Source organism: Miniopterus schreibersii (assembly GCF_964146895.1).
Source record: "Miniopterus schreibersii genome assembly, chromosome: 20".
NCBI lineage: Eukaryota > Metazoa > Chordata > Mammalia > Chiroptera > Miniopteridae > Miniopterus > Miniopterus schreibersii.
Genome location: NC_138122.1, coordinates 19,542,261 through 19,568,859, shown reverse-complemented (window position 1 = coordinate 19,568,859; position 26,599 = coordinate 19,542,261). Strand labels below are relative to the sequence as shown.

At 46.8% G+C, this 26,599-nt stretch overlaps 1 protein-coding gene across 2 annotated transcripts in view; it reads left to right on the top strand.

The window, feature by feature from the left end:
• SSH1 (slingshot protein phosphatase 1) overlaps positions 1-26,599 on the top strand; it is a 49,736-nt gene that overhangs the window by 298 nt on the left and 22,839 nt on the right. The window contains exons 2-3 of one of the 2 annotated variants that reach the window (XM_081122589.1): positions 4,841-4,881; positions 23,851-23,954. In XM_081122589.1, the coding sequence (XP_080978715.1) occupies positions 4,841-4,881; positions 23,851-23,954 (145 nt within the window). Of the gene's footprint in view, positions 1-4,840; positions 4,882-19,594; positions 19,750-23,850; positions 23,955-26,599 lie in introns of those variants that run through there. The other variant, XM_081122590.1, reaches the window with a different exon arrangement.

Genomic DNA, 26,599 nt, shown 5'->3' with positions numbered 1-26,599 from the left:
GAGCGGCCCGGGGCCGGCGGGGACGCCGCTGGACGACCCCGCATGGACAGCCGGGCCCGGGTGACTGCGGGAGGCTGTGAAGTTGTGACTCCCGTCTGAGGGGACTGCGGACACTGTGCGGGGGTGACTCCCGTCTGGGGGTGACTGTGTCTGAGGGTGACTGTGTGTGCGGGTGTGACTCCCGTCTGGGGGTGACTGTGTATGCTGGTGACTCCAGTCTGGGGGTGACTGTATGCTGGTGACTCCAGTCTGGGGGTGACTGTGTATGCTGGTGACTCCCGTCTGGGGGTGACTGTGTATGCTGGTGACTCCCGTCTGGGGGTGACTGTGTATGTGGGTGAGACTCCCGTCTGGGGGTGACTGTGTATGCTGGTGACTCCCGTCTGGGGGTGACTGTGTATGCGGGTGAGACTCCCGTCTGGGGGTGACTGTGTATGCGGGTGAGACTCCCGTCTGGGGGTGACTGTGTATGCTGGTGACTCCAGTCTTGTGGTGACTGTATGTGCGGGTGTGACTCCCATCTGGGGGTGACTGTGTATGCGGGTGACTCCAGTCTTGTGGCTGTATGTGCAGGTGTGACTCCTGTCTGGGGGTGACTGTATGTGTGGGTGTGACTCCCGTCTGAAGGGTGACTGTGTGTGCGGGTGACTCCTGTCTGGGGGTGACTATGTGCGGGTGTGACCCACAGCATTGAAACTGGCCGTGACCCCTGCCTAGGGTGACTGTGCAGACTGTGTGTGTGACAGTGACTCCCGTCTGGGGGTGACTGGATGTGCGACAGGGACACCTACTTAGGTGGCTGTGTGAGACGCGGGTTCTGAGATTTGTGACCCTGTGACTGGCCTAGGCCCTTTACCTGAGTGCCTGGCCGTGTGTACGTGAGACTGTGTGACTTTCAGTGCATGTGACTCTGGCCTGTGTTCAGGAAACTGCGCCTGCCTGATGCTGTGAGAGAGGCCACCAGGGTGCCCTGTGAGTGTGTGAGATTGCGTCCCTGATTGCACGCCCCTGGAGCTCTGGCTCTTGGTGTCCGTGGCTGTACCTGTGTCAGTGTCAGTGACCGAGTGAGCTCAGGGTGCCGTCCGACTGTGTGTCTCCTGCCATTGTGTGCAGCTGGGTCTGGGTTTTTCCTTTTTGTAATATCACTGGGGCTGCATGTTTACATGCACCTGGCTGTGTGCCAGAGGCTGATTCTGGGGTTTCCCTGGTTGCACGGATGCATTCTGGGGATGCATGGTTGCCCTGCACAGGGTTCTGTGGGACTGTGGGACCTGGCCTATGTGTGGCTGGCTCCTTGTTCTGGGGTGGATTGGGATATGGGTCCTCCAAGTCAGGCTGGACTGTGCTACGCTGGGGCTTCAGCCCTCTGAGCAGGTCACTGCTGCAGCTGCAGGGCCAACCCTCTTGTCCCTACTCTTGCTCACCTTCTCTTGGAGAACTGGTTAAGGCCTCTAAACTCATGTCCATGGCAAGCCTGAGTGTTGGCTTGAAGACAGAGCAGCTGGAGTTGGAGACGGTGCACTGTTTGGAGAAGGCTGGAGGAGGAGGAGCCCTGCTGCAGGCCCAGGAAGTGGCCTCGCTAGCATCTGAGCCATTCAGGCCCCTTTTCTGTGGGGGAAGTTGACTGATAGCACTGAAAGGTTTGTGTGCATCTGTGAGAGACACGGAGATGAGAGCCTGTATTTGGTTTAGCAGCCCTGTCTGTCCCACCAGCTCCTGGCCGGGTAGCTCTTTGGCCTGTTTTGCCGGGACTGGCAGGAACATTTTCAGAGTGGCTGCCCTCTCCTCATGAGGAGAGGCAGCTAATGAATTATCTTATCTACAGACGGAAGATTCTGGTAGTTCCTTCTCTACATGCTAAGAAAGAACATTGGTGGCCAGTTGCCTGAAACCTAGAAGTTGGGCTGCAGTAGCTTCTGTCTTCCCCACAGAGACATCTGTTCTCCTCTCATTGCTGTCTTGCAGTTGACAAAGTACTTCTATGCACTTAATCTCATGTTTCCTTCCCCAAAACTGTGTGACTTCTATGCACTTAATCTCATGTTTCCTTCTCGAAAACTGTGTGAGATGAGTGAAGATTTCAGCTTGAGGAAGGGCCTTTCAACCTGGGTCTCTGCTTCTAAACCCCACGTTCCCTGTTTTTCTTATGCCTGATCTATTCCTACCTCAGACATTTAAAATTTTTTATTATTTTTTTAGCAGAGCTATAATTCACATACCATAAATTCACCATTTAAAGTGTATAATTCAGTGGTTTTTAGGATATTCATGAGGTTGTGTATCATCACCACTGTCTAATTCCAGAATATTTTCATCACCCCAGAAAGAAGCCCCACACCCCTTAGCCATCACCCAGAGCCTTCCTCCTCCCACCCCCAACCCCTGAGCTTCTCTCACCAACTCTATGAAACCACTAATGTACTTTCTATCTCTATGGATTTGCCTATTCTGGGCATTTCGTATACATGGGCTAACATTACTATGTGGTCTTTCATTTCTGGCTTCTATCACTTAAATCATGTTTTCAAAGCTCCCCACGTTGTACCATGTGTCAGTACTTCATTCCTTTTTATTTCCGTTGTATGACTGTACCACATTTTGTTGGATATTTGGATTTTTTCCACTGGAGATGTTTTAAATGATTATATGAAGCATCATTTTCACAAGGTGCTGGTGTCCTGATAAACAGAATCGAACTCAGTCAGCTTTTATTTGACTTGAGCAAACCAAGAGCACAAGTTGCCCAGTGAGCGAGCCCGCAGAGGCAGGGATGTTTCCTGGAAGGCAGGGCTTCCAGATGGGATGAGGCATGAAAGAAGGAGGACCCAGCAGACAGCACGCGTGGGTGCAGGCAAGAGACCCGGCTAGGCTGCTCTGCCTCGGGCCTGACCTTCCTCAGGCTACTTCTCCTCTCTGGGCCTCTGCTCGTTCAGAACGGCCAAGTTCCCTCTGCTGCATGTTCTTTGACATAGGTGGTTTGTTTCTTTGGAATATAACTGACCTTCCATTGCCTTTCATCCTGAGAATCACAGAGAGTGACCAAGAATTAAATGGTCTCCAAGTATCTGCCCCCAGATCACTTCCTCATTTGTCAAAATTCTTCTTGGAGTGAGAGATACTTAGGGCAGCTGCTTCCTGACCCAGACTGTCCTGCCGCATGGCGTGGGAACTGAGGGAAGTCACAGCCTGGCCAGCAAAACAATGCTTCTTGCTCCTTTAAATGTTTTCTCTCCCCCACCCCACCCCACCCAATCTAATTATCCCACTCACGTCATTTTACGGTTAACCTTATCTCATTCCTTTGTGAGAACAGGTAGAGAGCACGAGAATTGATAAATCAATAACCTTCAGGAATGGACCATCACATTGTTATTTTTGACAGACATTCAAGATGACTAATTTTCATGGGCAGATCTCCAGTCCATTTGCAGGGGTGGGTTTGGATCAGGGTTTCTGAACCTCGGCACTGCGGGCATTGGGGCCTGAACATTCTTGGTTGGGGGGGGCTGTCTTGTGTATTGTAGGCTGTTTAGTAGCACTCTGTCCTTTACCCACTAGATGCCAGTAGCACCCTCCAAAAAAGGGCTCCAGGCATTGCCCAGTGTCCCCTTCTGAGAAAAATTGCCACTGGGTGAGAACCACTAGGTTAGACCCAACATTCTCTTTGAAGTTTGTTGTGGTGGTGCTGGTGTGAGTGGTTTTGTATATGTTTCACTTCAGGACCAAATCTCACGGCCCTGTGGCCAGCAAAGCCCTCCTTAATTTTTCCATTTCTTCAGTATGGGGTAGAGAGTGTGAGAACTAACTGGCCACCCGTGCATGCCTCTGCATAATTCTGTACATACATTATCCTAGTAAAATTAAGGGACCCCAGTACCCTCTGGCATGTGTCCCTTGCTACCCAGGCCCCTCCCTACGTTAGCTGTGTTCCCTTTTCCCATCGCTGTCAGGTTTCTGTCCTCGATCAGCCGTGCATCTCTCCCAGCCATCACTGCTTTCCAGGTTTCTCTTTCCCATTCAATGGGCTCCTCTGTGTAACATACAAAACACGCCAAGTCCCAGTGGTGCAGTTGTTTGGGGTGGGGTGGGGGTGCTGTGTATTCTCATTTCAGCTTTCTCCTTGAAGAGGGGGAGGGGGAGAAAAATTACAGCCAGGGCTTAAGTCATGGTTACTTTTAGAGCCTCCCTGCTTGGCCTTTTAACTTTTAGAAAATATTAAATCCCTTTTCTTTCATTTATATAAATAAACCAATTGCCTAGAAAGTTTTATATTCAACATTTAAGCCTTTTTCAGAGTCACCAAGAGTTTTTCATACCCACAGACAGCCTGATCTTGGCCACCTTCCATTGTGAAAGACTTGCCTGGAGTGGGGTTTTTTTGTTTGTTTGTTTTTTAAACCTGGCTGTTGAGGCTTAGAATGGTGTTGATCACTCAGCTGTGGCCTAACTTGAAGGGGAAAATGCATTCTCTTAAAACAAAGCCCCCTCCCCTTAAAAAAGAAAAACAGGATAAGACCCAAAACCCCTCTGGAAAGTTGAGACCAGAGGGCTGAACGGGTGTGTTGAGCAACAATGCCAGATAGCAATGTCCAGATATCGATCCAGGATACTGCGGAAGGAATGTGGGTAAACATTGGGAAACTCCTAAGTTCCTCCAAGGGAATGACCCCAAGGAACTGCGGAGCAAGCTTGGCAAGGAAAGGGCGCGGCTGTTTAGAAATAGCCAGGTTTCCTGGACTTCTGTATCTTCTTCAGACACCAGAGCAGAAAACGGGAGACTCGCATCGGAGGCTTATTGCTAGTGCCGCCTTGGTGTGACATTCTCTCTCTTTCTCTGTAGCTGGAGGCTGGCAGCGATGAAGATCGGAAGTTAAACCTCAGGTAAGCAGGCTTTTAATTTTTGTTCTGAAGTCTTTCTTCCAAGCAGGTAAGACATACTCTTGCTTCTTTCCAAAGAGAAAATCCTCAGAGAAGAATACACCAATTTTTTAGTAGTGCCTGAAACATTACATGTGTAACTATAGAAGTTTTATAACATCATATAATGTTTAGAAAAGAAGGGAACATTGCTGCCCTTGCTTTACCTTTATATACTTTCTTCCAGATTTTACCTTTTGCTTTTTAAAAAAAGAATCATGTAATATGCTCTCACATTTCTATCCTGCTTTTGGTAAGAAATGTCTTTTGAGGTAAGGACATTGCTGATTTAAAACAGACATTCAACTCCCTAAGTTTATTAATTCAAGGTGGGGCTTTGGGTTTTTGTGGGGGTTTTTTTGGTGCTTGTGAGAAATCTTTAGCTATGTTCATTAAAAAAATTCCTGAAGCTATCTATAGTTCTCAGTAGCAATACTCAATAGTAGACACCAAAAGCATTTTTGCTTTTCTTTGCCCAAAATTAAGGCTTTCCCTTTGGGTATTTTGTTGGTTTATAGAAGATTTAGCGCTTCATTATATAATGTATTCCTTCTTGCCAAAGAACCATTCTTAAACTCTGACTCTTACAGCTTAAAAAAGTAAACAGTTTCAGGGACATTGTCCTTTTTTTAAAAAAAAAAAATGTCGGTTTCATCTTGTGAGGAGGAGGAGGCAGATTAATTGGAAAAGGAAATATGTGTTCAGAAACGGGGGTCAGGCATTCATTATGGAGAGCAGGATGTTCCCCTGGTTAAACTCCAATGCTGTATGCAGAAGTGGTAGGAATCTACTTAACCTGTTTTTGAAGTTTCTGTGTGTTTGCGTGAAGGGAGGGAAAATACTTTTATTGCTTGCACACACAATTTCTAAAGATCATGTGTGTGTAGGGAAATAGCCTGCAAAAATCAAAGAGATGTCCTATTTCAATTGCTGGGGCCTCATTTTCATGTTATGCTCAAGGAAGGAGCAGTGCTGATGACATATTGACTTTTTCACCTGGTGTTTTTGGTAGCTCAGGGTCTTGGTCAGGGCTGGAAGGCTGGAATCAGCCAGATTCCCAAGTTGGGGCAGCCTCTGGCCATGTTGCAGAGCACACTGGCACAGGGCTCTCTGCTTGGAGGCAGGGAGGGGAGGAGTGGACGTGTGCTCCTTGGAGGCTGTGTGGGGGCAGAACTGGGAAAAGGGCTCATCACTGTGAGCACTGTGTGGGGCCCTCAGAGCAGCTGCAGGAGCCCATGTCCCTGCCCCAGCCTCCCTCTAGCCCTTCCGTGGAGTCGGAATCTCTTCTGCCCCTTGACTCCCCATTTCTTTCCTTCAGGGCTCTGGCCAAGGAAGAAGATCTCTCACTTAGATTGTCTTTAGGGCAAAGAACTATTTTTGGTTTTCTTTAATTGCCCTTAATTGCTGACAGCATAGTGTTTTGAAATATTTTCAATTAAGAACTTACAAACAGCTGTGATATGAAAATATGTATTGGCCCAATAAAAGACCCCTTTCCCTTCACAGCTTGGAGCTGGAGAGGACCTTACAAGGAGAGGAAGTACCATGATGGCAGCTCTCTATGTTGCCATATTTAATCCCACAACAGTCCTATGGGGGCAGGGGTGTGTGTGTGATTTTCCCAGTTCACAGGTGAGGAACCTGAGGCCCAAGATTGTACTTGGGAACCTACTGTATTCTAAGTGAGGCCTCTGGTGCCTCTAACACCTGAGTTTATCATGCTGCTCTGCCTTTTGGGACCAGTTCACTTGTTCAGTTGAATCAGCTGTCTCGGATGTACAGGTGACGGGACTTGCCTAAGGTCACCCAGGTGGTTAGAGGCAGCACCAAGGCCAGAATCGAGGGCCACCACTAACCTGTGGCAGTGCCTCCCAGGATGTCAGATCACTCTGCTGACCACTCTGAGTTCCTCTTCACTGCTCTCAGCGGGTCCCCAACGCCATTGTGAGCTCTGGGAGACCCTGGGCTGGAGTTGGGGGCCTGGCCTGGTTCTGAGCTTGTCCTCGCAGTTCCCTTTTTCAGTCCCTCTTCACTCACTTTGACATTTCACTCCCCCATTTAGGCAGAGGACACCAGCCTGCTTTCTAACCCTCTAGCCAGACAAGAAAAGTTCTGGTGTCCTGGTTTAAGCTGTGACTGAAACTCCTTCACATCCGGGTATTACTTTGCGTCTTCAGGCTTTTTCTCTCTAAGCCTCTCCTAGAGGAAAAAAAAAAAAATGAATGGAATAGTCGGTTGGTTTGCTTGTTTGAGGGGCAGAAGTTAGGGAGAACCAATTTCTCTTTGCTTCAAATTGATTCTGAAGGTAAACTGACATGATTTTGTTTCTAAAGGATGTTGGTGAGGGAGGAAAACTGGGGACAACAGGATATTCCTCTCTCCCCTTCTCTCCCCTTTGTCTACCCTTAATTGATGGGTTCATCTATGGGATCACCCCCTCTTGCACATGCTGTTTTTCAGTCCTTCCTGCTCCCTTACCATGCTCTCTCTCTAAGCCAATTCCTTTTTCTGTTGGCCACAGTCCTCACAGCCAGGTCCAGGTGCTCCTACCCCAAAGGTCTGCCACTCCCCTCTCTGCAGAGGAAACAGGTAGCTCTTGGTTTCTCCATCTTTTCCAGGTACCACACCTGCCTGATGGGACAGGTACATGTGCTTTCGTGTTGTCCCTAACTCTTGGTGCTTCCCTTGGTGACAGGGCCTTAGTTCCCTGCCTGCATATAACATTTCAACAGTTTAAATATATTAACTTAGTTTTGAGCCTGCGGTAAATTGTGTACATGTATGAGAAAGAGCAGTAGAGGAAAGACGTGGGGTTTGGGGTGAGGCAGATGCAGGTTCGGGATCTGGCTCCTGCACTACCAACTGAGTTCCTTTACCTTTGTGTGTTACTGCACCTCCCAGTTAGTTGTTCATCTGTAAGACAGAAATAAACTCTGACCTTTCAGGGTTGTCAGTAGTTTGAATGGGGCTCCTCTCACAGAGTCAGTCCATGGTGGGCTTGGAGAGCGGTTGCTGCGTTTGGCCTTCATAAGATGTTGCTCATATCCCTGTTAGTTCACAGTATTGAATTAGAGGGGCTGACCCCCTACAGGTATTGTGTCTGCTGTGTCACACCTGGCCAGCCCTGAGTGGGCCACCAGTGCGTGCTCTATGACCTAAAGCAGCCTGCATCCTTTGCCTGGCTGTGTCCCTATAAGAAGCAGATAGCAATGCACACTGGCTACATCAATGTTGTTATTCAGACTGTTTCTCCGAAGGCCGTCTGGAAAATGTCTCGGGAACTGATCATCTCCTGCCCAGAATGGAGTTGACGCAGCACAGTATAGATCCTGCTCTCTCACCCCTCTCACCAGCTCTCTGCGTGTGCAGACTGCTGCCGGCCTCCGGCAATACCCTTTTGGAAACTGTGCTGTTCAGACTGTGGGAATTGGTGAGCAGATGGCCCTGCTGGCAGCAGCTCCTGGCTCCCTCGCCATCCTGGGAGCTGCCTCAGCCTGGCATGAGATGGAAGTGATTGTGTGCCATGCAGGGCCCCAGGAGAGAATATGCTTGTGTCGTCTCCAGCGTGTGGATCAGGAGTGAATGTTTTTTTTTCTGTGTTTCCAAATCAAGCGCATGAAAATGTTCAGAAAGTTCTTTTCATTTTTTTCTTGCCCGCCTAAGCAAATGTTTGGGCCAGAGCAGCAGGATTTCGTCTTCTTTATTTTATCTGGTTTCAGTGGTAAACTGTAAAGTCCCTTATACCTCTGCCTTTCCCTCTCTGCTCCTTTCCCCTTTTGGTGTTGACCTGGAATTCCCCAGAGGCCCCCATTTTTCGTCTAACCTTTTGAAGTGTGGCTGGGCCTTCTCTTCCTGCCCTATCTCATGGGGTGGGGGTTGGTATCTTCTCCCTCCACAGACCACACTTCCTCATCTCCACTCAGCACCTCTTCATTGACGCCTGTCCATTCTTTGAGGTCCCTTCCTGCTTTGGTGGTTTCCCAGCCTGAACTTGATCATCCCTGATGATAATCTGCCCAGTTAGGTTCTGCCTGGAGGTGTCAGGTGTCCGCTGCATCCAGGCTCTTTGCAGCGGGTCGCTGTTTCAGCTAGCTGTTGCTGTGTAACAAGTTACTGCAAGCTCTGGGGTCCAAAACAGTGCTTCGTTTTTATCTTGCCATTTCCACGGGTCAGGAATCAGGACACAGTGTAGCTGGGTCCTCTGTTTGGAGCCTCACGTGTGGCAGTCAAGATGTGTTGGCCAGTCCTGGGGTCTGTCCATGGCTTGGGTCCTCTTCCAGAGTCACACTGGTTCTTGTCAGAATTCGTTTTCTTTCTGCTGTCGATGCCATGGCTGCTGCTTCAAGGCCACAGGAGAGCTGCTGCCATGGGGTCCTGGCACTGAATGCCATGGTGTGAGTGACCATCCATCACCTTCCCCAGAGAGGGGCACCCAATTAAGGGAGTCCCATCCTGTCCCCTGGTCCCACAATAGTCAGGATAGGGTCTCACTCGGGGTGCCTGCACCAGGGGCCAGGGTCTTGGGCTACCTTGGAATTCTGCCCACCAGTCTCAGTCTGGGGGAGTTCCTGAGATGCCCCCATCCCATGTAGAGAAAGCAGTCCTGTAACTGAGTAGGTTTCTTTTTTTTTTTAAATCTTCATCCAAGGATGTTTTCTCCATTGCTTTTCAGAGAGAGTGGAAGGGGGAGAGAGAGAGAGATATCGATGTGAGAGAGAGACATCGATTGGTTGCCTCCCACACACACCTGGAGCCGGGGATTGAGCCTGCAACTGAGGTGCATACCCTTGGCCAGATCCTTCAGTCCAAGAGTCAACACTCCAGCCGCTGAGCCAAACCAGCCAGGGCCTGAGTGGCTTCCCATTCAGTGTCATAGAAGTAGCAGGTATGTATTATGTAAAGGGGATGCCAATTCAGGGATGCTCAGTGCTCATGAGGAGAGGCCAGGAGCTTCGGGACCCCACGGGAACTGACCACCACACTGGTGACAACGGTGTTCTCTACTCAGCACCCGCACCCTTGTCCGCATCTGGAGGCATGGCATCTGGTGGATTCTCATTTACTTTGAATATTTTGGCCTCTGAAATACCATCTCCACTGACCCTTTTATATTTTTTCCCTGAGCTTTGGTCTTAGGGGGAAATAGACTTGGGTTTAGCTCCAGCCTCTGTCATCTGTCACCTCAGCTGCTGTTACATGACCTCAGGCAGTCCTCAGTTTCCAATGGGCAAAATCATAGAGCACTCGTAGGTTACCGTCAGAATTAAATGTGATCATTGCGCGAATCTCTTCTCTCACAGTAGACACTCAGCAGGCCCCTCTCTGCACCTTCTTCCGGGCCAGCTTCTGTAGGTGGTGAGTCATGACTTCTCTTTTCTTCCCACAGGCTTTTTTCTCTCTCTAGTATTTCTTTGGGACTTGGTCCTTGTTTTGTAGTATTAAGGGCACGTGCCCACTGGACCACATGCCCACCCTAAGAACAGGGTCTTCCTGGCCTCTACCCTCATAGCACCTGGCGTGCTCTGGATGGGCCATCGAGGCCTTGTAAATTGAGTTGTCTGTGCTCTGTTTCATGTTGAGCTCAAAATGGTCTTGGACAACATGGGAACAGAGGACAAGAGATTTTTTTCCTGCAGTTTCCCCATGCGGTTTGGCACTGTTAGATCAGGCGCAATACTTCTCTGTCCTAGTTTGTCTGCTTATGAGCCATTCATTCAGGAAACATTTATTGAGCACCTACTGTGTGCCAAGCACTTTTCTAGGAGCTGGAAATACAGCAGTGAACAAAACAAACCCTGCCCTGGTGGCTGGCATTCTGTTGGGGGAGCCAAGACAGTAAGATAAACAAGTACATTAAGTGTGTTAGGAGGTGCTAAGGAGAAAAGAAAAGCAGGATCTGAGGACATGGAAGTGAACACTTCCAACACCGTGCTTTGTGTGTTGCCTTATGTGCATCACTTCATTCAGTCCATGCAAAATCCTGTAAGGAAGGCACCACTTTCGTTCCCATTTTCTGGATGAGAAGACAGAGCCTCAGAGAGATAACTGGCCTAATTTAATTTAGTAGGAAGTGGCAGAGCCAAGATGTTCATGCTCTACATGTCTTGGACTCCAAAACCTGTTCTCTTAATCCCACCATTCAAGAGCCATCTCTACCAACCCAACTCCCAGTTTCAGATCTCTCACCAGGGGGCAGCGTGGAGTTCATGAGTTCATCCCAAAGATGCAGTCCATTCTGCTTGAACCCCAGTGGACGGTCCCACTGTGAGCTGTGTGCTTTAGGCACGTCCTGTCACGTGACCTCTCTGACCTCTACTTAGACCAAGATATGTCCTTAGAGTAATATATCCTGTTCCCATATGGTCACCTGGGAAGAGCACCCTGGGAATAATAATGCTAGTTGTTTATTGGGTACCCATAAGTGCAAACACTGGGTTTGGAACTTGGTGCACTTGACCTCGTTTTGTGTTTACCACATGCCTGGAAAGTGGGTGCCTGCCTCATTTGAGGAAACTGCAGCTTAGGGAGGCCGGTGACAGACCAGAGCCAGGGTTTAAACACAGGTCACTGTGACTCAAACACCCATGCCCCTTCCTTTCTGATCTGACTCCTCACAGGAGACCTGCAAATTAGTGTTCATCATATCCTTTCCTGTTCTCAACTCCATGGCTTCATAGGCAGCGGCCTCCCATTGACTCCAAATTTTAAATATTGGAAAGAATTTATATGCATGAATGTATAACCCATGGACACGGACAGTAGTGTGGTGAAGACCTGGGGCAGGGGATGGGTGCTGGGTGGAAGGGGTCAGTGGGGGAAAAGGGAGACATCTGTAATTCTTTCAACAATAAGATAAATTATAAAAACAAATATTGGATCACACAGACTTTTAAAATTCTGGGGCCGTTATACAGTTTTGCTGTTCCTTTTGGTTTAACTCAGGTATTATTCCTGATAGTTTGGTAGAACATTTGATTTTAAAGTCAGAATTGGCCTTCAGTATGCGTTAAATATTTTTGTTATTGGAAAACTCGTCCTAAAGGGGGAACAAATGAGAACAGAGGTGAAGAGTTAATTTGATTCTGTTGGAACTTAATTAACTTTATTATTAAGGTTAACCTAAAATGAATTTTGCTTAGAGTAGTAGGTTTCATTAAACTTTCCAAATACTAATACTTAGACTTCAGAAGAGTGCCACAGGGCTCCTGTCTCATTTTCCCCACACGCTTGGCACACCATAGGAAGGTGTGCACACAATAGGAATGCTTGTGCCAGCTCTTCATAGGAGACAGTGATGCAGTGATCACCCTCCTGGTAAATGGAAGAAAGCTGGGAGAGGAGTCAGGAAGCCTCGGTTCTGTCCCAAGATATGTCATCTGCTGTGCATCCTTAGGCAAGTTGCTAAACGTCTCTGGGCCCCCATTTCCTCCTTTGTAAAGTGAAGAGACAGATTAGATGATGGCTTTTAAATCCAAGAATAAGAGTCCTCAGAACCACCAGTCTAGTTCCGTGTTACATTGTGCTTCTAATCATCTGTGGTAGATTTGTAACATACAGTCAAGAGTTTCTCCTTTTTCCCCACACTAACAGCAAGGTCAGACATTTGTGGGGCGTCTGGCCAGGTCATTGTTATGGTCTGACCCTGAGACAGAGCAAACAAGTTGACCACTGAGAAGTGGACCTTCTGCGTGGACCCACCTTGTCAGGCAGGCCTTGCCCTCAGTAGCAGGGCCACATGCATAATGGTGGCCATTTAGAAACAAGGGACTTTGCCCTCAGATCTTATTGTTGGCATACGTTATGCTGCGGTCATACCTCTGGATTTGGACAGCTTATTAGAAAATTCCTAGGGCTAGGAGAACATCCAAACAAGGTGGTTCTACTTTAAGGAATGCTGCAGTAAGAAAACAAGATTAATCAAAATAGGATTAATCAAGATAAGGAGGCGTCATCTTCAAGATGTGCTGAGTGATCAGGCCAGAGATGGGGGCAAGACTGTGAGTCTGGCCTGTGGGGCTCCCACTTGTTGGGAGTGATGGTAAGTGCTGTCAGTGGTTCGCATGGTGGAAGTGATACGCTGATTAGAAAACCAAGCTGGCCTGCCTTGTGGTGTGGCCGCGGGCATCGCAGTATGATGGGCCAGGCAGCTGTGTGAATTACAGAGTCACACAGGCCAGCCTGTGCCTGGACAGAGCAGGACCTTTGGATGGGAATAAGCCCTGCCACCTGACCACCTACCTGCATGACTGTGACCTTGGGCCAGCCACCTGCCCTCCCTGAAATTGAGAGTCTTTGTGAGGCTTAGTGAGGCTTGTATTGTGTTTAGTGCCTTGTCCTTGCCTGATACCGCCTGACACAGGGTACTGTATGTTATTTTCATTGGTGGTAGTGAGGGCCCCTCCTGTTGCCCTTCCTGACCACCCTCCCCTCCATAGATGGACTCAAGGCCAGTTCCCCACGAAGATCAAAAGGTCAACCAAGTGCAAGCTAAAAGGAAAAACAACCAATACTTGACCTATTTTCCCTCCAAGTTCTACTGAACTCTGTACCAGACTTTCATCATGTCTTGTATGCTTTTATTTTTACAGATTTTTTTCTCTCTTTTTTTCGTCAATGGCTACTTTCAAAGCTATTTTTAAAAAGACATTGTTTCAAAGAATGTTGTGGGAAGTCCTGTTAGGAAAGGTCTGGTGCTCTCCTGGTGGGGGCCACCCTGCACCAGCAGAAGGAATTCCCAGTCAGGGATTGGCACATGCTTGCCAAGAGTTCTTAAGGCATTTCCCCAAATCTGGGCCCAGTCAGAATTCCCATAAGGGAGGGACAGTAGGTATGGTCTGGAGGAAACCAGGCCAGCTGCCACCTCTGGAAATCACTTGTCACTTCCCAAATGTCCAGACCCACCTGTTCTGTGCCGGTTCTATTGCGAGTAAAGTTTGGGAGTGGGCTCTTTAGGGCTGGGGTTGAGTCCCCTAAACTTGATGCAAGAGGGCCCCCTAAGGCACCTGCTCCCCAAGCCCTGGGCACCCCTTTGCAGGCCCCGCCACATGCAGTAGAGGGGAGCAGTGACTCTTGAGAAGCAACCTAGTAATGGAAGCAGGTTTTACTTAACTGTCTGCTTTATTTATCAACTTAACCAGTGTAAATTTGGTGCCTGTGTATGTGATGGGTTCTGTGCTGAATGGGGGGATTCCATGTTAAGTTAGAAAAAGAATCTACCCTCTGGAGGTGACCTGTGTGCTGTGTCTGCCATAGCTCTGTGGGAAGGGGATTTGAAACAGCTTAGAAAATTCATAGAAATAATGTAATTTAAAATTAGAAAAGTGGGGGGGGGAAGATGAGGTCATAGGAAGGTTTGTATGTGGACTATATGGTATAATGTTGCTACAGTTACCAGAGTTTGGCTACCTGTCTGACTTGGAGCTTCCTAGGAGTCCAAACAAAGGGAGAAACAAGATCAGTTGCCTGATTCGTGGTGTCCTTAAAGCACCGCCAGGTCAGTTCCCCTGAAGAACAATTCCTGACAGATACCCTGCTAGATAATCCTAGTAAGTAGTGGGTGTTATAAGGAAACCCAGTGTGAGGGGTGGACAGCCAGGGTGTAGGCCCTGAGTTGATGCTGTGTGCCCATCCCACTAATTAACCTGGGTATTTGTGGTCCTGCGAGGTGAAGTCAGCTGCAGTGCTTGGCTCCAAAGCTGCTGGTCGCCCCAGACATTGAAAACAGGATGCTGAGTCACATCCTGCAGGCCTGCAGCATCCTGACTTTGCGTGCCCTTCACAATGGAAGGCTCGCATGGGCACGTTGGCCCCTCACTGTTCCAAAGCATGGTCTCAGGGCAGGAAAATGTTAAAATTAGGTCTTACATGGGCCGGGGCTGTGTGTGTGTGAGTCTACAAAATCTGGACACACATGGACCAAGAGGGACTGGGAAAGCAGGGCCTCCCATCGTGTTCCACTGCCTAGCGCACACATCGAGGCTGCTGTCATCTGGAAAACGCAAGAGGGAAAATGGTCCTAGGGCTGTGAGAGATCTCCTATGGGGAGGGAGGAAGTATCCAAGACAGAAGGAGAAAGCCAAGAAGTATGCCAGTAACAATAACCAGTGGGTGATATGGCCTTAAGCTCTTATCACCTGCCAATGCAGGTGCTTTACCAGAATATAATTAACTGGAACTTAAAAAAGTAATTTTTAACATTTTGAAACAAAACTAACAGAAAAGTTACAAGTACAGTACAAAGACCTTTTTTTGGAACTGCTTTGAGAATAAGTTGCCAACCTGATGCCCTGTAGAGCAGACCCTTGACCAAAGACCAGGGACCACTGGCCCTGAAACATTACTGCCATCTAATCCTCAGACCCCATTCAGGGGCCACCACTGGACTCAGTAATATCCTCTGTAGTGGAAACGTGCAGTTCAGCATCACCTGTTGCCTGTTGTCCTGTCTCTTGAGTCTCCTTCAGTCCTGGACATTCCTCAGTTTTTCTTTGACTCTCATGACCTGGACACTTCTGAAGGGGACATCATTTTGTAGACTGTCCCTTAGTTTAGGTTTGTCTGACGTTCCCTCATAATTAGATTCGGGCCAAGCAGGAGTAACACAGGAATGGGGCTGTGTCCTTCTCATAGAATCCCACCGAATGGCACCTGATTTCAGTTTGTTCCGTCACTGGTGGTGGTCACTTTGGCCACTGAGGTGGGTTTTCCCTGACTTCCCTACCGAACAATGACTCTCTTCCATTTATCATTAAGATGTATTTCTTGGACGATACTTTGAAATTATGTTAATATCCTGTCCCCCGTCTACTTTTTCATTTATTTTTATCTGTATGGACTCATTGTCTTTTATTTGGTAGTTTATAACCAGTTAACTGTATTACTGCCTTCAAAGTTCAAATCATACCCAATTTGGCCACTCGGGTCACCTTCAGGCTGGCTTCCCTGGCACTTTACATGTCTACAGCACCCTTGAGGCACTCCCTTGCTTTCTGACACCAGATGCTTCAGGCCTCTTCTTGCACTGTCTTTCCCACATCTCTGGAATCAATCGTTTCTCCAAGGAGCCCTGGTTCCTGAGTGGAAAATGGAATTTAGAAGTGGAGGTCGGTGTGTTAATTACTATTGGAGGGGTGCTATTCTTCGGCTGTTTCAGGGGCAGAATGAGGGAATATGCGTGTGTGTACACACACACACACTCACACTCTTTTCCATCTATATTTACTTCTATAGACTGGCTTCTATAGACAGGGCCTGAGGGTGCTTGGGGGGTGGTGCCCTCAAGAAACTATTCTAAGGTTTATCCAGCCAACTCAAGGCACATCACTTGCTGTCTTGTTTATGCAGCAGGGGGAAATCCTGCTTTTGCGAGCTCACTAGTATATTCAACTGCTTGCTCCTGCCTGTTGGTATGAAGGAGAGCTGGGTAGCTGACTTTAGAGAATGTCTCTTGCTGTCTGAAATACTTCTGGACATTCCTTCTGTCTGAGAGAAGCCTACGCCTTCCAGCCAAACAATACATGGCCCAGCAGCAAAGACATTTGTAATGGGCCCTGCCAGCATTTCTTGCCCGTGACCCTGTTCCCTAAGTAGAATGCCCTGCAGAGCCGGAATGTCCCTATGCTGAACATTATGTGTTCCAGGGAACAGTTTGGGAGTTCAACTGATAGGTGTGTCAAGTGAGTTGCTTGTTTTCTTACACTCCAAGGAATGGTGTTTGGAGCAAGGCCCTGCCAAACTATACTATGGAGCACAAAATAAGAACAGCGAGGTCTTGGTACAATGCAGGGCCTTTGCGACTCTAACATGAATTCATAATGAGGGGAGGTCCTGTTCGAGAGCAATGGAAAGAATCCTCTGTCTCCACCTGCAATCTTCTTAGCCTTCCCTAAACAGTAAGTCTTCCATCCTTTACCTCTTCATTCACCTCACTTGGCTAGGAATGGGGTTCTGGATTTGTCTAAACCATTATTAGGCATGGTTTTGAGGTAGATCTGTGCCCGTCCAGCTTTGCCTGCTACTACTGTTGCTGCAGGTCTGACCATCCTGCCCCATTACCTAGGGATTCTGCAGGAAGACCACTGACCTTGGAGCCTCTCGGTTCAGTTCTGCCTCTTCGTAGCCATGTGACCGCACATAGGTCGTTTATCATCTCCGTCTTTGTTCTTTCATTACGAGAATGAAAAAACTCATTGTCCTGAGAATTAAGAGCAGATATGTAGGGGCAAGCCCTCTGTAAGCTATAAAGCACCATTCAGATGGAAGGTTTTGTTTACTTACTGAAAACTAAACTCATCAAGTGCCTATGGCATACCAGGCACTCGGGTGCTGAGAACTTCTTAGGTTGACAGTCTAGTGGCTCAACCAGAAGCCCAAGGTTTGGTGCTTAGCTTTGCACATTCTGAAACTCGAATTTACTACCACACTCAGGGATGATCAAGTTCCGAGGACCAACTTGTACTAACCAAATTGATAGGAAACTGACTTATAAACCAGAATAGACATTTATGAGTTCATAGCCAGACCTTTTACAAATCCTTCTCTGTTCACTATAGGGGAAGTGTAACATAATCTTCCAACTTTTCTGCTCCCCTCTTCTTTATTTGTTGATCCTTCGAGGCTCAGATTGGGGTTATTTCTTCCAGGAAAATCTCCTGGGACCCCCAGTCAGGGCTGGGCGTCCCTCCTGTGTGTGCATGTGTGTGTATGTGTATGTGTGTGCGTACATGCATGTATGTGTGCACCTGAAACACCGTCTATGTTCCTCTAGTGTGCAGCCTGCTGCATTGCATTGCAGTTACTGTCCTGTGTCTCTCTGACCCACTAGAATGTAACGTTGCTCCAGGGCAGGAACCATGTCTGTTTTATTTCTGAATGCTCAGGGCTTAGTGCTGACCAGACACAGTAGATATTTGTGAATCTCAATGGAATTAGCAGAACCTTCTCTTGGGTGTTCAGTGGTACCCACCTTTACATTTGTTCCCTTTTTTTCTGGAATTGTCATCACACTGGCTAGACAAACCACAGTCCACTTAGTAATCACCGTGCAGAGCCAAATGCAATTGAGGGTTAATTCTGTCCATGAAAAAGCAGTTCAGTTAGTTTCAACCAGTTAGTTCCAGTCAGTTTGGAATCTTTTCAGAGCCTGTATTTTAGGCTCATATTCTCTGATTTTGTGTGAGATGTAGTGTCAGAAATCCTAAAATCATACCATTGACGTAACTTCCTGTTTCCTCATCTATAGAATGAGCACAATAATACCTCCTCGGTCTGCTTGGAAGAGTTTCTAGAAGATCAGATCAGTTGACATTAGCTCTAGTGCTTTGTCAACAGCAGGGCTTATCAGAGGTCTGATCTGTCATTGTTGTCATTTCATATCACTGTAATGCAGGGCTGCCTTTCAAGGGCAGGGACACTTGTGATTCTGAAAGTATTTGGTAGAAGATGGACACGCGCACTTACCTGCCAACCTGTTCTGCTGCTTCCAGGGAGGGTATTATTTTGTTTTTTGACCTGGCATGACCTCCGGTCATTGTCGTATTACTCTCCTTAGAGGAACATGTGTTTTTAGTGGTGGTGTTTTTCACCAGCAAAAAGCATTTATTGTGCACCTACTATGTGTAAAGTATTTTCATGAAAACATTTATTGTGCACCTACTATGTGTAAGGTATTTTCATGAAAACATTTATTATGCACCTACTATGTGTAAGGTATTTTCATGGGAGAAACCAGTTTTGTCTTCTGTTACTGTGAAATTCAGGGGTTCTTAACCCTGTCTGTGTGTCAGGAACACTTCTGGAACTTGTAGAAAGCAGGTGCTCAGACTTTCTGCAGACCTTTTGAATTAGAATCAGTTAAGGGTAGAACTGGGCATGAATATGTTTTAGAAGTTTCGTGGGTTCTTCAGATGGATAGCCAGAAGTTGAAATCGGGGCATTAGCATAATATTCTGTAGAGTGGTGTTGCTATACTTCGTATTTTTATTTTTCAAGGAATTAAGTTTCTAAGTGGCCTGGCACACACCCAAACCACCCAAACACATGTCTGTCCCTTAAAGAGGATCATTACCTTTGCCCTGTGTACACTTGGGCAGGCTTGGCCTAACACTGTACTTCTTAGTCTGCACATATTTGCTATTTGAATGAATGAACAGAACCCAGTAAGTGAATATCAGAACATACATATAGTAGAACATAAATCACAGCCCAGACCAGTGTATTTTATTTTCTTAAACTTCGATGTGCACCAGACTCACTAAGGGAGTTGGTGAAACACGAGGTTGCCCTGGCTCTCTCTGGAGACTGTTTCAGGAGTTTGACCGGCTTCCTGCAGTTGTCATAGGAAGAAAATCATTCCTTCCGCCAGAGCTGTGGGAGCTGGACGCTGTGGCACAGCTAAGTGCCCTGTACAGTCCCCACCATGTGGCAGGTGCTCAGTAATGACAGCACTGCTGATGAGAAGCAGCTTGGCCAGTGTGGCCGTGCCACCCACAGAATTCTTCAGGATTCCCATGCAGTCCGGAAGGATCGAATGATGTGTCCTATGTAGGTGGCTGTGGGCAGGGTGAATGGGGTTGTCCCCCAAGCCTTCTGCTTGTCCCCAGGGCTGGTGGAGGAACTCTAACGCTGAGGCTTCTCTTTCTGAGGTCCCATTTCCCTGAGTGATTCCTTCTCTCTGTTTCCTGCAAACAAAGCTTTCACGTGCTGGGAACAGGCACTGAAGATGAGTCCGTGTTCTGACTTTGCAGTGGCGTGTGCTTTAGTGGGACCAAAGCAGCCATACTGCAGTTAGCCATCTGGACGAGTAGGGACAACGGGCATCCAGGGGTTAAGAAGGTAGGCATGGGAGAAACATACTTGGGTCTAGTCCCATCTTGTAGAGATGTGTGCTTCTAGGCAAGCTGTATCCTCAGCTGCAAAATAAGAGTAATTGTAGTATGTATTTCACCTAATCCTTTTGTGAGGACTTGGGAACTGGGGGAACCTTCCAGATAAAACCTTCCCAAGTTCCTTTCTTAGGATACGTATCCCGTCCTGCCCTGCATTATGGTTATTCATATCCTTAATTTATTTCACCAGCTGAAAGAAGCTCTAAAAACATAGCTCCCAGCTGGCTCCTGCTGGGTAGATTTCGGGGTCCTGGGCCTGCTTTACCTGCGCAGCACCTTGCGTGCCATTCTCAAAGCTCCTCACGTGCGCACGTGAGGTCCCCCCTTCCTGGAATGCCCCCTCTCCAGACTTGCCTCCTCAAGTAGCAGTTAGCATGGCTGAAGAATTTCCAGAATGTAAACGTGCTTTTGAAAGTTCCAAGTAACTGTGGCAGCTGCCCACAGTCACTGTGGGGTGAATGGATGGCTCTGAAAGAAATAGAAATCCTTCAGTGTGTCAGTGGCAGCAAGCATGGGGTCCTGGCTGCTCGGGATCTGCGTCCAGGCGGCCAGCTGTTTTCCCTCCCAGTTCCTAATACACCCCCTCTTGCCTTTTGCTGAGGCCTACAAAACAGCCGTGGGAGGAAAGTGATTAGAGGAACTTCAGCTGCTTCGCTCCCTCTGAATAGCCCTCTTTCATCAGGATGTGCAGGGACAAGGGCCTTTTTCAACCCAAATATCAGGCGAAGACGAGAGTTCCACAAGAGCCATTTGCTCTCCGTGTGGAAGCATCGTCCAAGGCCGAGGGCTCCTCGCCGAAGGACTTCAGCCTCCTCCCCACCTCCCGGCTTCCCCCAGGGGAGTGGAGGGCAGGAGCCGGGGTCGCTGACCATGTGATCACGGCAGCCACGAACCTTGTTTATTTTGCCGACTTCTGCATCTCCCTTCAGCCACCTCCTTACTTGTTCTTCAGAGGTTTCCAGCCCGAATTAGTACGTATCACCCACCACTGGTTTCTGTTTTCCTCCCCTGTCTCGGTGTCTACATGACTGGCTGTTCACGCTCTGAGGGCTGGGGCTTTTTTGAGGAGCAGCAATTGAGGTTTTTTCCTCTGTCTTCAAGCCTCTTAGAAACTTTAATCTCACGTCGTCATCTAGAATAGCAGGAGCCAGTGTCTGAGAATACGTTTGTCCTGTGGAGTTAACAGCGTTGAGGATGGGGGTCGGGAGGACAGGGGCTTACTGTTTTTAATTCAAGATTTTTTCTTAACAGTGATGGAGGAAGCAGTTCAGTTTTGTTTGTCTGCGTTTGACCTTCTGGAACTTGAGTAGCTCTTTTGAGGACACCAGCATCTTTGAGGAGATGACTGGTTTTCTGGAGCTGGGGGATGGGTCGTTTGTGGATTTGTGTACCTAGGAGAGTGTGTGCCATTGCCAAAGTGGATTTGTTAAAGGGCCTCCTTCCCCAAAGGGATGCCTTGAGACCGATGAATCGGGATACAGTCCCCCTGGGTATTAGAAGCCTGGCAGTGGGAAATAGTGTTCACATCAGCCACCCAGAGGGCACATGAGGCTCTGGGCCTGCAGTGAGCTCGGAACAGAACACGGGAAACAGGGTCATGGAGAACGTCTGCATCTGGTTTTTGGAATCCTGTGACTGCCCCTGCTCTGCAGCCTTTTGGTCCCGAGAGTCATCTTGTGTGGTCACCCTCGTGCTACATCCTCACTCTCTCCCCAGGCACAGGACGATGGCACAGGCTTGCGATAATGTGTTCTCTTTCCAGTAAGCGCCTGTGACTGATTGCCGGGAGGAGGGCAGAGGCAAAGTGTCCCAGGGCCCCATCATGCAGCCCCCAACTTCATGGGTAGACGGGAGGCCCTCATTCTTTATCAGTCCCAGGAACCCTGAGGAACAACTGGCCTTGTCAGTGATCACGGGATAAAATCAGCCTGTTCCTTTGCATTGTTCCCCTGTTTTTCCAAAGGAAGCGTAAGGGAAACCAAGGGGAATTTTCTCCCATGATTTCCAAGGCAAAGGTCATCGTTAATGACTGGCTGTTTCCAGAGTGCTTGGGTTTCTGGTCAGTATGGCTTTTTGTTTTTCTTTCTTTTTTTTTTTTTTTAAAACTCATGAACAAAAGAGGCTGATGTTGCCTTGCAAAAATTTGCCCCAGCTGCTTCGATGGACTAGTTGTTAAGTTTCGTGGGTTTTGGAGTCCCTTGGGCTTCTCCTTCCAGATTTCACTGAGAATAAGTAGTAAGCGATCTGTGTCTAAAACAGAATAGTTCTGAAAACAAACTTAGTTGTGAAATTTTAAGGAAGGAGAGGGCAACAAGGGTCGAAGCGTCTTGGGTGATTCTGTTGCCTGCTAAAATAAGACAACCTGGATTTCAGAGTGGCCAGATGGGCACTAGAAAGCTTCTTGCCTTCCCTGGGTGAGAGTGAGACAGCAAAGAAAGGATGTTTCTCATTTCTTCCATTATTTATAACCCTGGGCTCCTCTGCACTTGTAACTTGCAGCACAACTATGTGACTAAGTGGGAAGGATGGCTTGGCAGTACATTCGTGATCATAATAAAGAAGCGTTGTACAGATGTAAAGTATTGCTATCGTGACATCTGTAAAGCCAGTTATCAGTAATTCAAAGGCAGAACTCAGACTTATTATTTGATATTTGAGCAGTCCCTATTTTTAGCATGGGAATTCAACCAGGAAAAGGAACAGATTTGATTGTGGACTTACATTCTAGAAGATAACCAGGATCTACTGACTGACTTGCTAGTTTGTGTGGTGAGTTTTAGTTACACATTAGACTTAGCGGAGTTTCTTGAATCCAGGATTAGAACATTTACTCACATTAGATGTCTGGGACGAAGGTGATCTTGCTTTTTTATGTTACAGAAGACATTGTGTTTCTATCAGGAATTGATCTGCTCTTTGTTAAAACAAAAAAAGTGCTACATTTTCTTAGAGAATTTTCCTTTCAAATCATTTATATGTTAATTGGTTGCTCAAGAGAGAATGAATGATTTTTAGTTTCCTAGAATTTAAACTGTGATCTTCATTCACAAAATTAATAAAAAATTAAATGTTCTTTTCCATTATAACACGTAGTGCATGTTTTCTATTCCTTTGAAAATCAAACAAAAATAATCATTTAAAAAAGTTAATATTTGCTCAGTGTAGAAGATTTGGAAAATACTAAGAGGCAGAAAGAAGGTAATCATAGTTCAACCCCTGAAAAAACAATAATTTTGGTGTATCTTACGGGTAATTTTCAGAGTTGATGGTATTTTTGAATAATTGGTAGTAATTAATAGATAATACAGTCTCTCACTTTATACAGTTTTAATTTCTGCATAAGCTAAAGGTGATTTTTTTTGAGCATTTGGAAATCTTGAAAAACTTTAATTGCACATTTTTAAGTTACAGGTTGAATGTAGATGTTATTGGTAGTTAAAATAACAGAAGACCAAAGGTTCATTCTGCTGAGAAATTCATTGGGTCAGCTTGAGGATTTCCTCAGCAATAGTGGACGCAGCAGCCTTGACTAAGTTAAATCACAGGTCAATAGCCACTCACTTTTCTTAAGATGCAAACAAACAGTGAAAGTGTACTTTCCTCTTCCTTGTGTCCCATCAAGGAAGGGCACCAAGAAGCAGTGAAGTTGTTAAAAGTCCTGGAGTTAGAAACAGAAATCAACAGTAAGAGTACAAAAAATTTACCCCCTGTCCTAACCAGAGAGTCAGTCCCTGTTTTTAGAAGATGTTGTATTACTGTGAGATGCCTTTACAGTGTCCTGCAGGAAGGTGCTCTTGGCCCTGGCAGAGCCCACGTAGAACCTTGGGTGTTTTAACAGAAGCATTGTTTCATGATGCACTCTCTCCAGCAGCAAGTTTGTAGCAAAGACCTGGGAAGACTTTCGTGAAATTTTTCTAAAGGCTATTTTATCGCATTTGAATTCTACGTGCTGTTTGTCCGCACCTCACCTTTTCAACTCTGTAGCATGTCTTTGCCCGTTTTCCTCTCTGAGTTCCAGCCTAACTGTGCTCTGATTTTACTCTTCCAGCTTAAGTGAGAGCTTTTTCATGGTGAAAGGAGCAGCCCTCTTCTTACAACAGGGAAGCAGCCCCCAAGGCCAGCGAAGTCTTCAGCATCCCCACAAGCATGCAGGTAAGTTGACCTTCTCACATTGTAACTCATTTTCTGTGCCATTAGAGGAACCTTCCATTACTGCGGGTGAGCTATTTGTTGGTTTTCAAGGCCAGAGAAATAGTGGGACCAGGTTTGTAACAACTGGTACAGGTAGGAGCCCTTTCTTGAGCAGGCAGGTCAAGCGACCCTTTCTGGGAACAAGCGACCCTTTTGAGCATTCATGTCTGCTTAACAAGGCAGTCAGCAGCATTCAGTGTGGATGTAAAGATTTTCTACTCACAGTTCATCAGTTAACTGCATATTTTAAGTTGTATTATGACTTTTTTAACAAATGCACCAGAACACGTTATAGCCAGATATCGTCCCCTTGAAAACTGACACCTTGAGGTGCTCTATACCTAGTCTGGGGATGCTATCATTTCTCTGAGCATTTGGAAAACTCTCATTTGGAGAATCCCCCCCCCCCCCCATAATCACTATTCCTCAACAGTTAATACAAAAAGAAAAAAAACCTGTTTTTATAAAAGGCAGTGGAGTGAGAAAACAAGAATCATTACACTTTGCCAAGATCATCTAGAAAGAAACAAAATTAGTGACACATCTGACTTGAGCAGCTGATAGCCTGCCTACCTTTGTTAAGCAACATGCATCCCATCTATGTATCTTTCCCCCCCTTTCTCCCACCCCATGGCTGGGAAAAGAGGATACCCAGAGATAGAATGAATGGAATCCTCATTTATTTAACCAGGGGCAGAGGGAACCCCAATGCCAACAGAGAGCAAGATTCTTAACTGGCCTTCAAATAGGACAAAGTCATAACACAGATTGTCTCTGGGTGTTGGGCTTATGGGTGATAAAGTTTTTAAATTCTAGTTTCCAAATTTTCTACAACAGGATGTATTACTTTTACAATGCAGAGAGCTCCAGCCAACCTCATTAGGGGAATTTCTTTATGAGCCTTTTGCACGCATTGAGATGGGAAGTCTTTATTTTTTAATGGTGGATTTGGTTTGGAGAAATAGGGAAGTGGTAAAGTAGGGATCAAATCTAGTATTAATGTAGGTGCAAAAGCAAATAAATAAGGAATGCCTATAAAGTAAAAAGACTGGTATTCTTTGGTGAATCTGAAACCAAAGGCAGTTTGAAAAGAAGACTTCAGAAAACATTTGTGTACAAGTTAATCTTTGTAATAGGTGGGTCACACTCCAGGTACTTCTTGGGTGGGCAGCACACATCTGAATGGGAGCTGGAAAGGCCTCTGACTCTCAAGACAGCAGGTGAAAGCAACTAGCAGTTGGGGCCAGGATTCTTTTCACTTCGATCATTTTGTTTGTCTAACCTCAAGTCACTCAGCCTCATTTTGGATCTGAGTGCCAAGGCTAGAATTTCATATCTTACAGTTTATGGCAAACACCAAGACTCAATCAGTATTTTCACAGAATGATATTTATCATCAAGATTTAAGTCTATTTTAAGCCAAGAAAACAATTGTCCTGCACAAGGAGGCAGTACGGTTTGGGGAAAGGACATGCTTGGGAGCCAAACAGACCTGGTTTCTGATCCCAGTTTGCAGCTTACTGTGCTGCTATGGTCAACCTCTGAGCCTCAGTTTCCTGATCTTTACAATGGGCATCAAATACCAGTACCTCAGAGAATATGGAATTTTAAATTTATGCAGGTGACATATTTACCTACTCATAGGTACTCAGAATTCGGTAGCTATAATGATTACTATGGTGACTTCTAGTACAGTAAAGCTATAAACAGAACCTTTATTGTTGAATTTGCTAAGATTTTGCCCTGTTAGGAATTTAACCATTGTTTATGTCTTAGCCATAACATATACAGCAAAGCAAATGTTCAGTTTGTTCACTCCGTATAAAATGTCTCCTTCCTCTCGGTCAGACAGTGTTTTCATACTGTGTGCATGCTTAAGGAAGTAAGTACAAAACTGTTTTGCAAGAGCCCTAAGTCAAACTGGATCATGCGTTTCTTGAGTGTACGTGAGAGGAGGAAGAAAGCCTCTGGCTTGTCAGCTCTTCTGCCCTTAGGGCCTGGAATGACTGCTGAGCTCAGAAGGCAGATGGACTGCTGACTGTCCAAGGACTTTCAGTAAATGACCCTGGGGCAGTCACATACTAGACTTTCTGTCAATTCCTTCTCTTCTAGATTTACAGTCAAATTCCCTGGATGACCCACAGTCCCTTCAGTAATCACCATGTAGAACTGAGTACAGTTGAGGGTTAATTCTGTCCATGTAAAAGTAGTTCAGTTCAGCCAGTCCCATCCATCTGAGACTCTTCTAGGGCCTATACTATATGTTTATATGCTCTGATTTTTTTGCAAGTACTTAGTGAACACGTGAACATATAGAGACTGTGTGTGGATGCCAGACCGGGGTTGGGATGTCTGTCTGTCAGCCATTCCACTCTCCACAAGCAATCCCCCTGAAAGGAGTCTATCTGTATGCAGAATGTCCCTTTCATTGAGATGCCCATCTGACAAGGGGCTGGTTTTTGCTTTCATCTGTGTGCTTCTGTGACTCAGAGTTGGGTGGTGGTGGGGCCCAGGCAAGCCAGGAACCAACCGTGGTGGTTGTGAACCATCATGGCGTTGGTGACATGACAGGTGAGGGTGCTGTTAGGTAGAGGAAGGGACAGGAG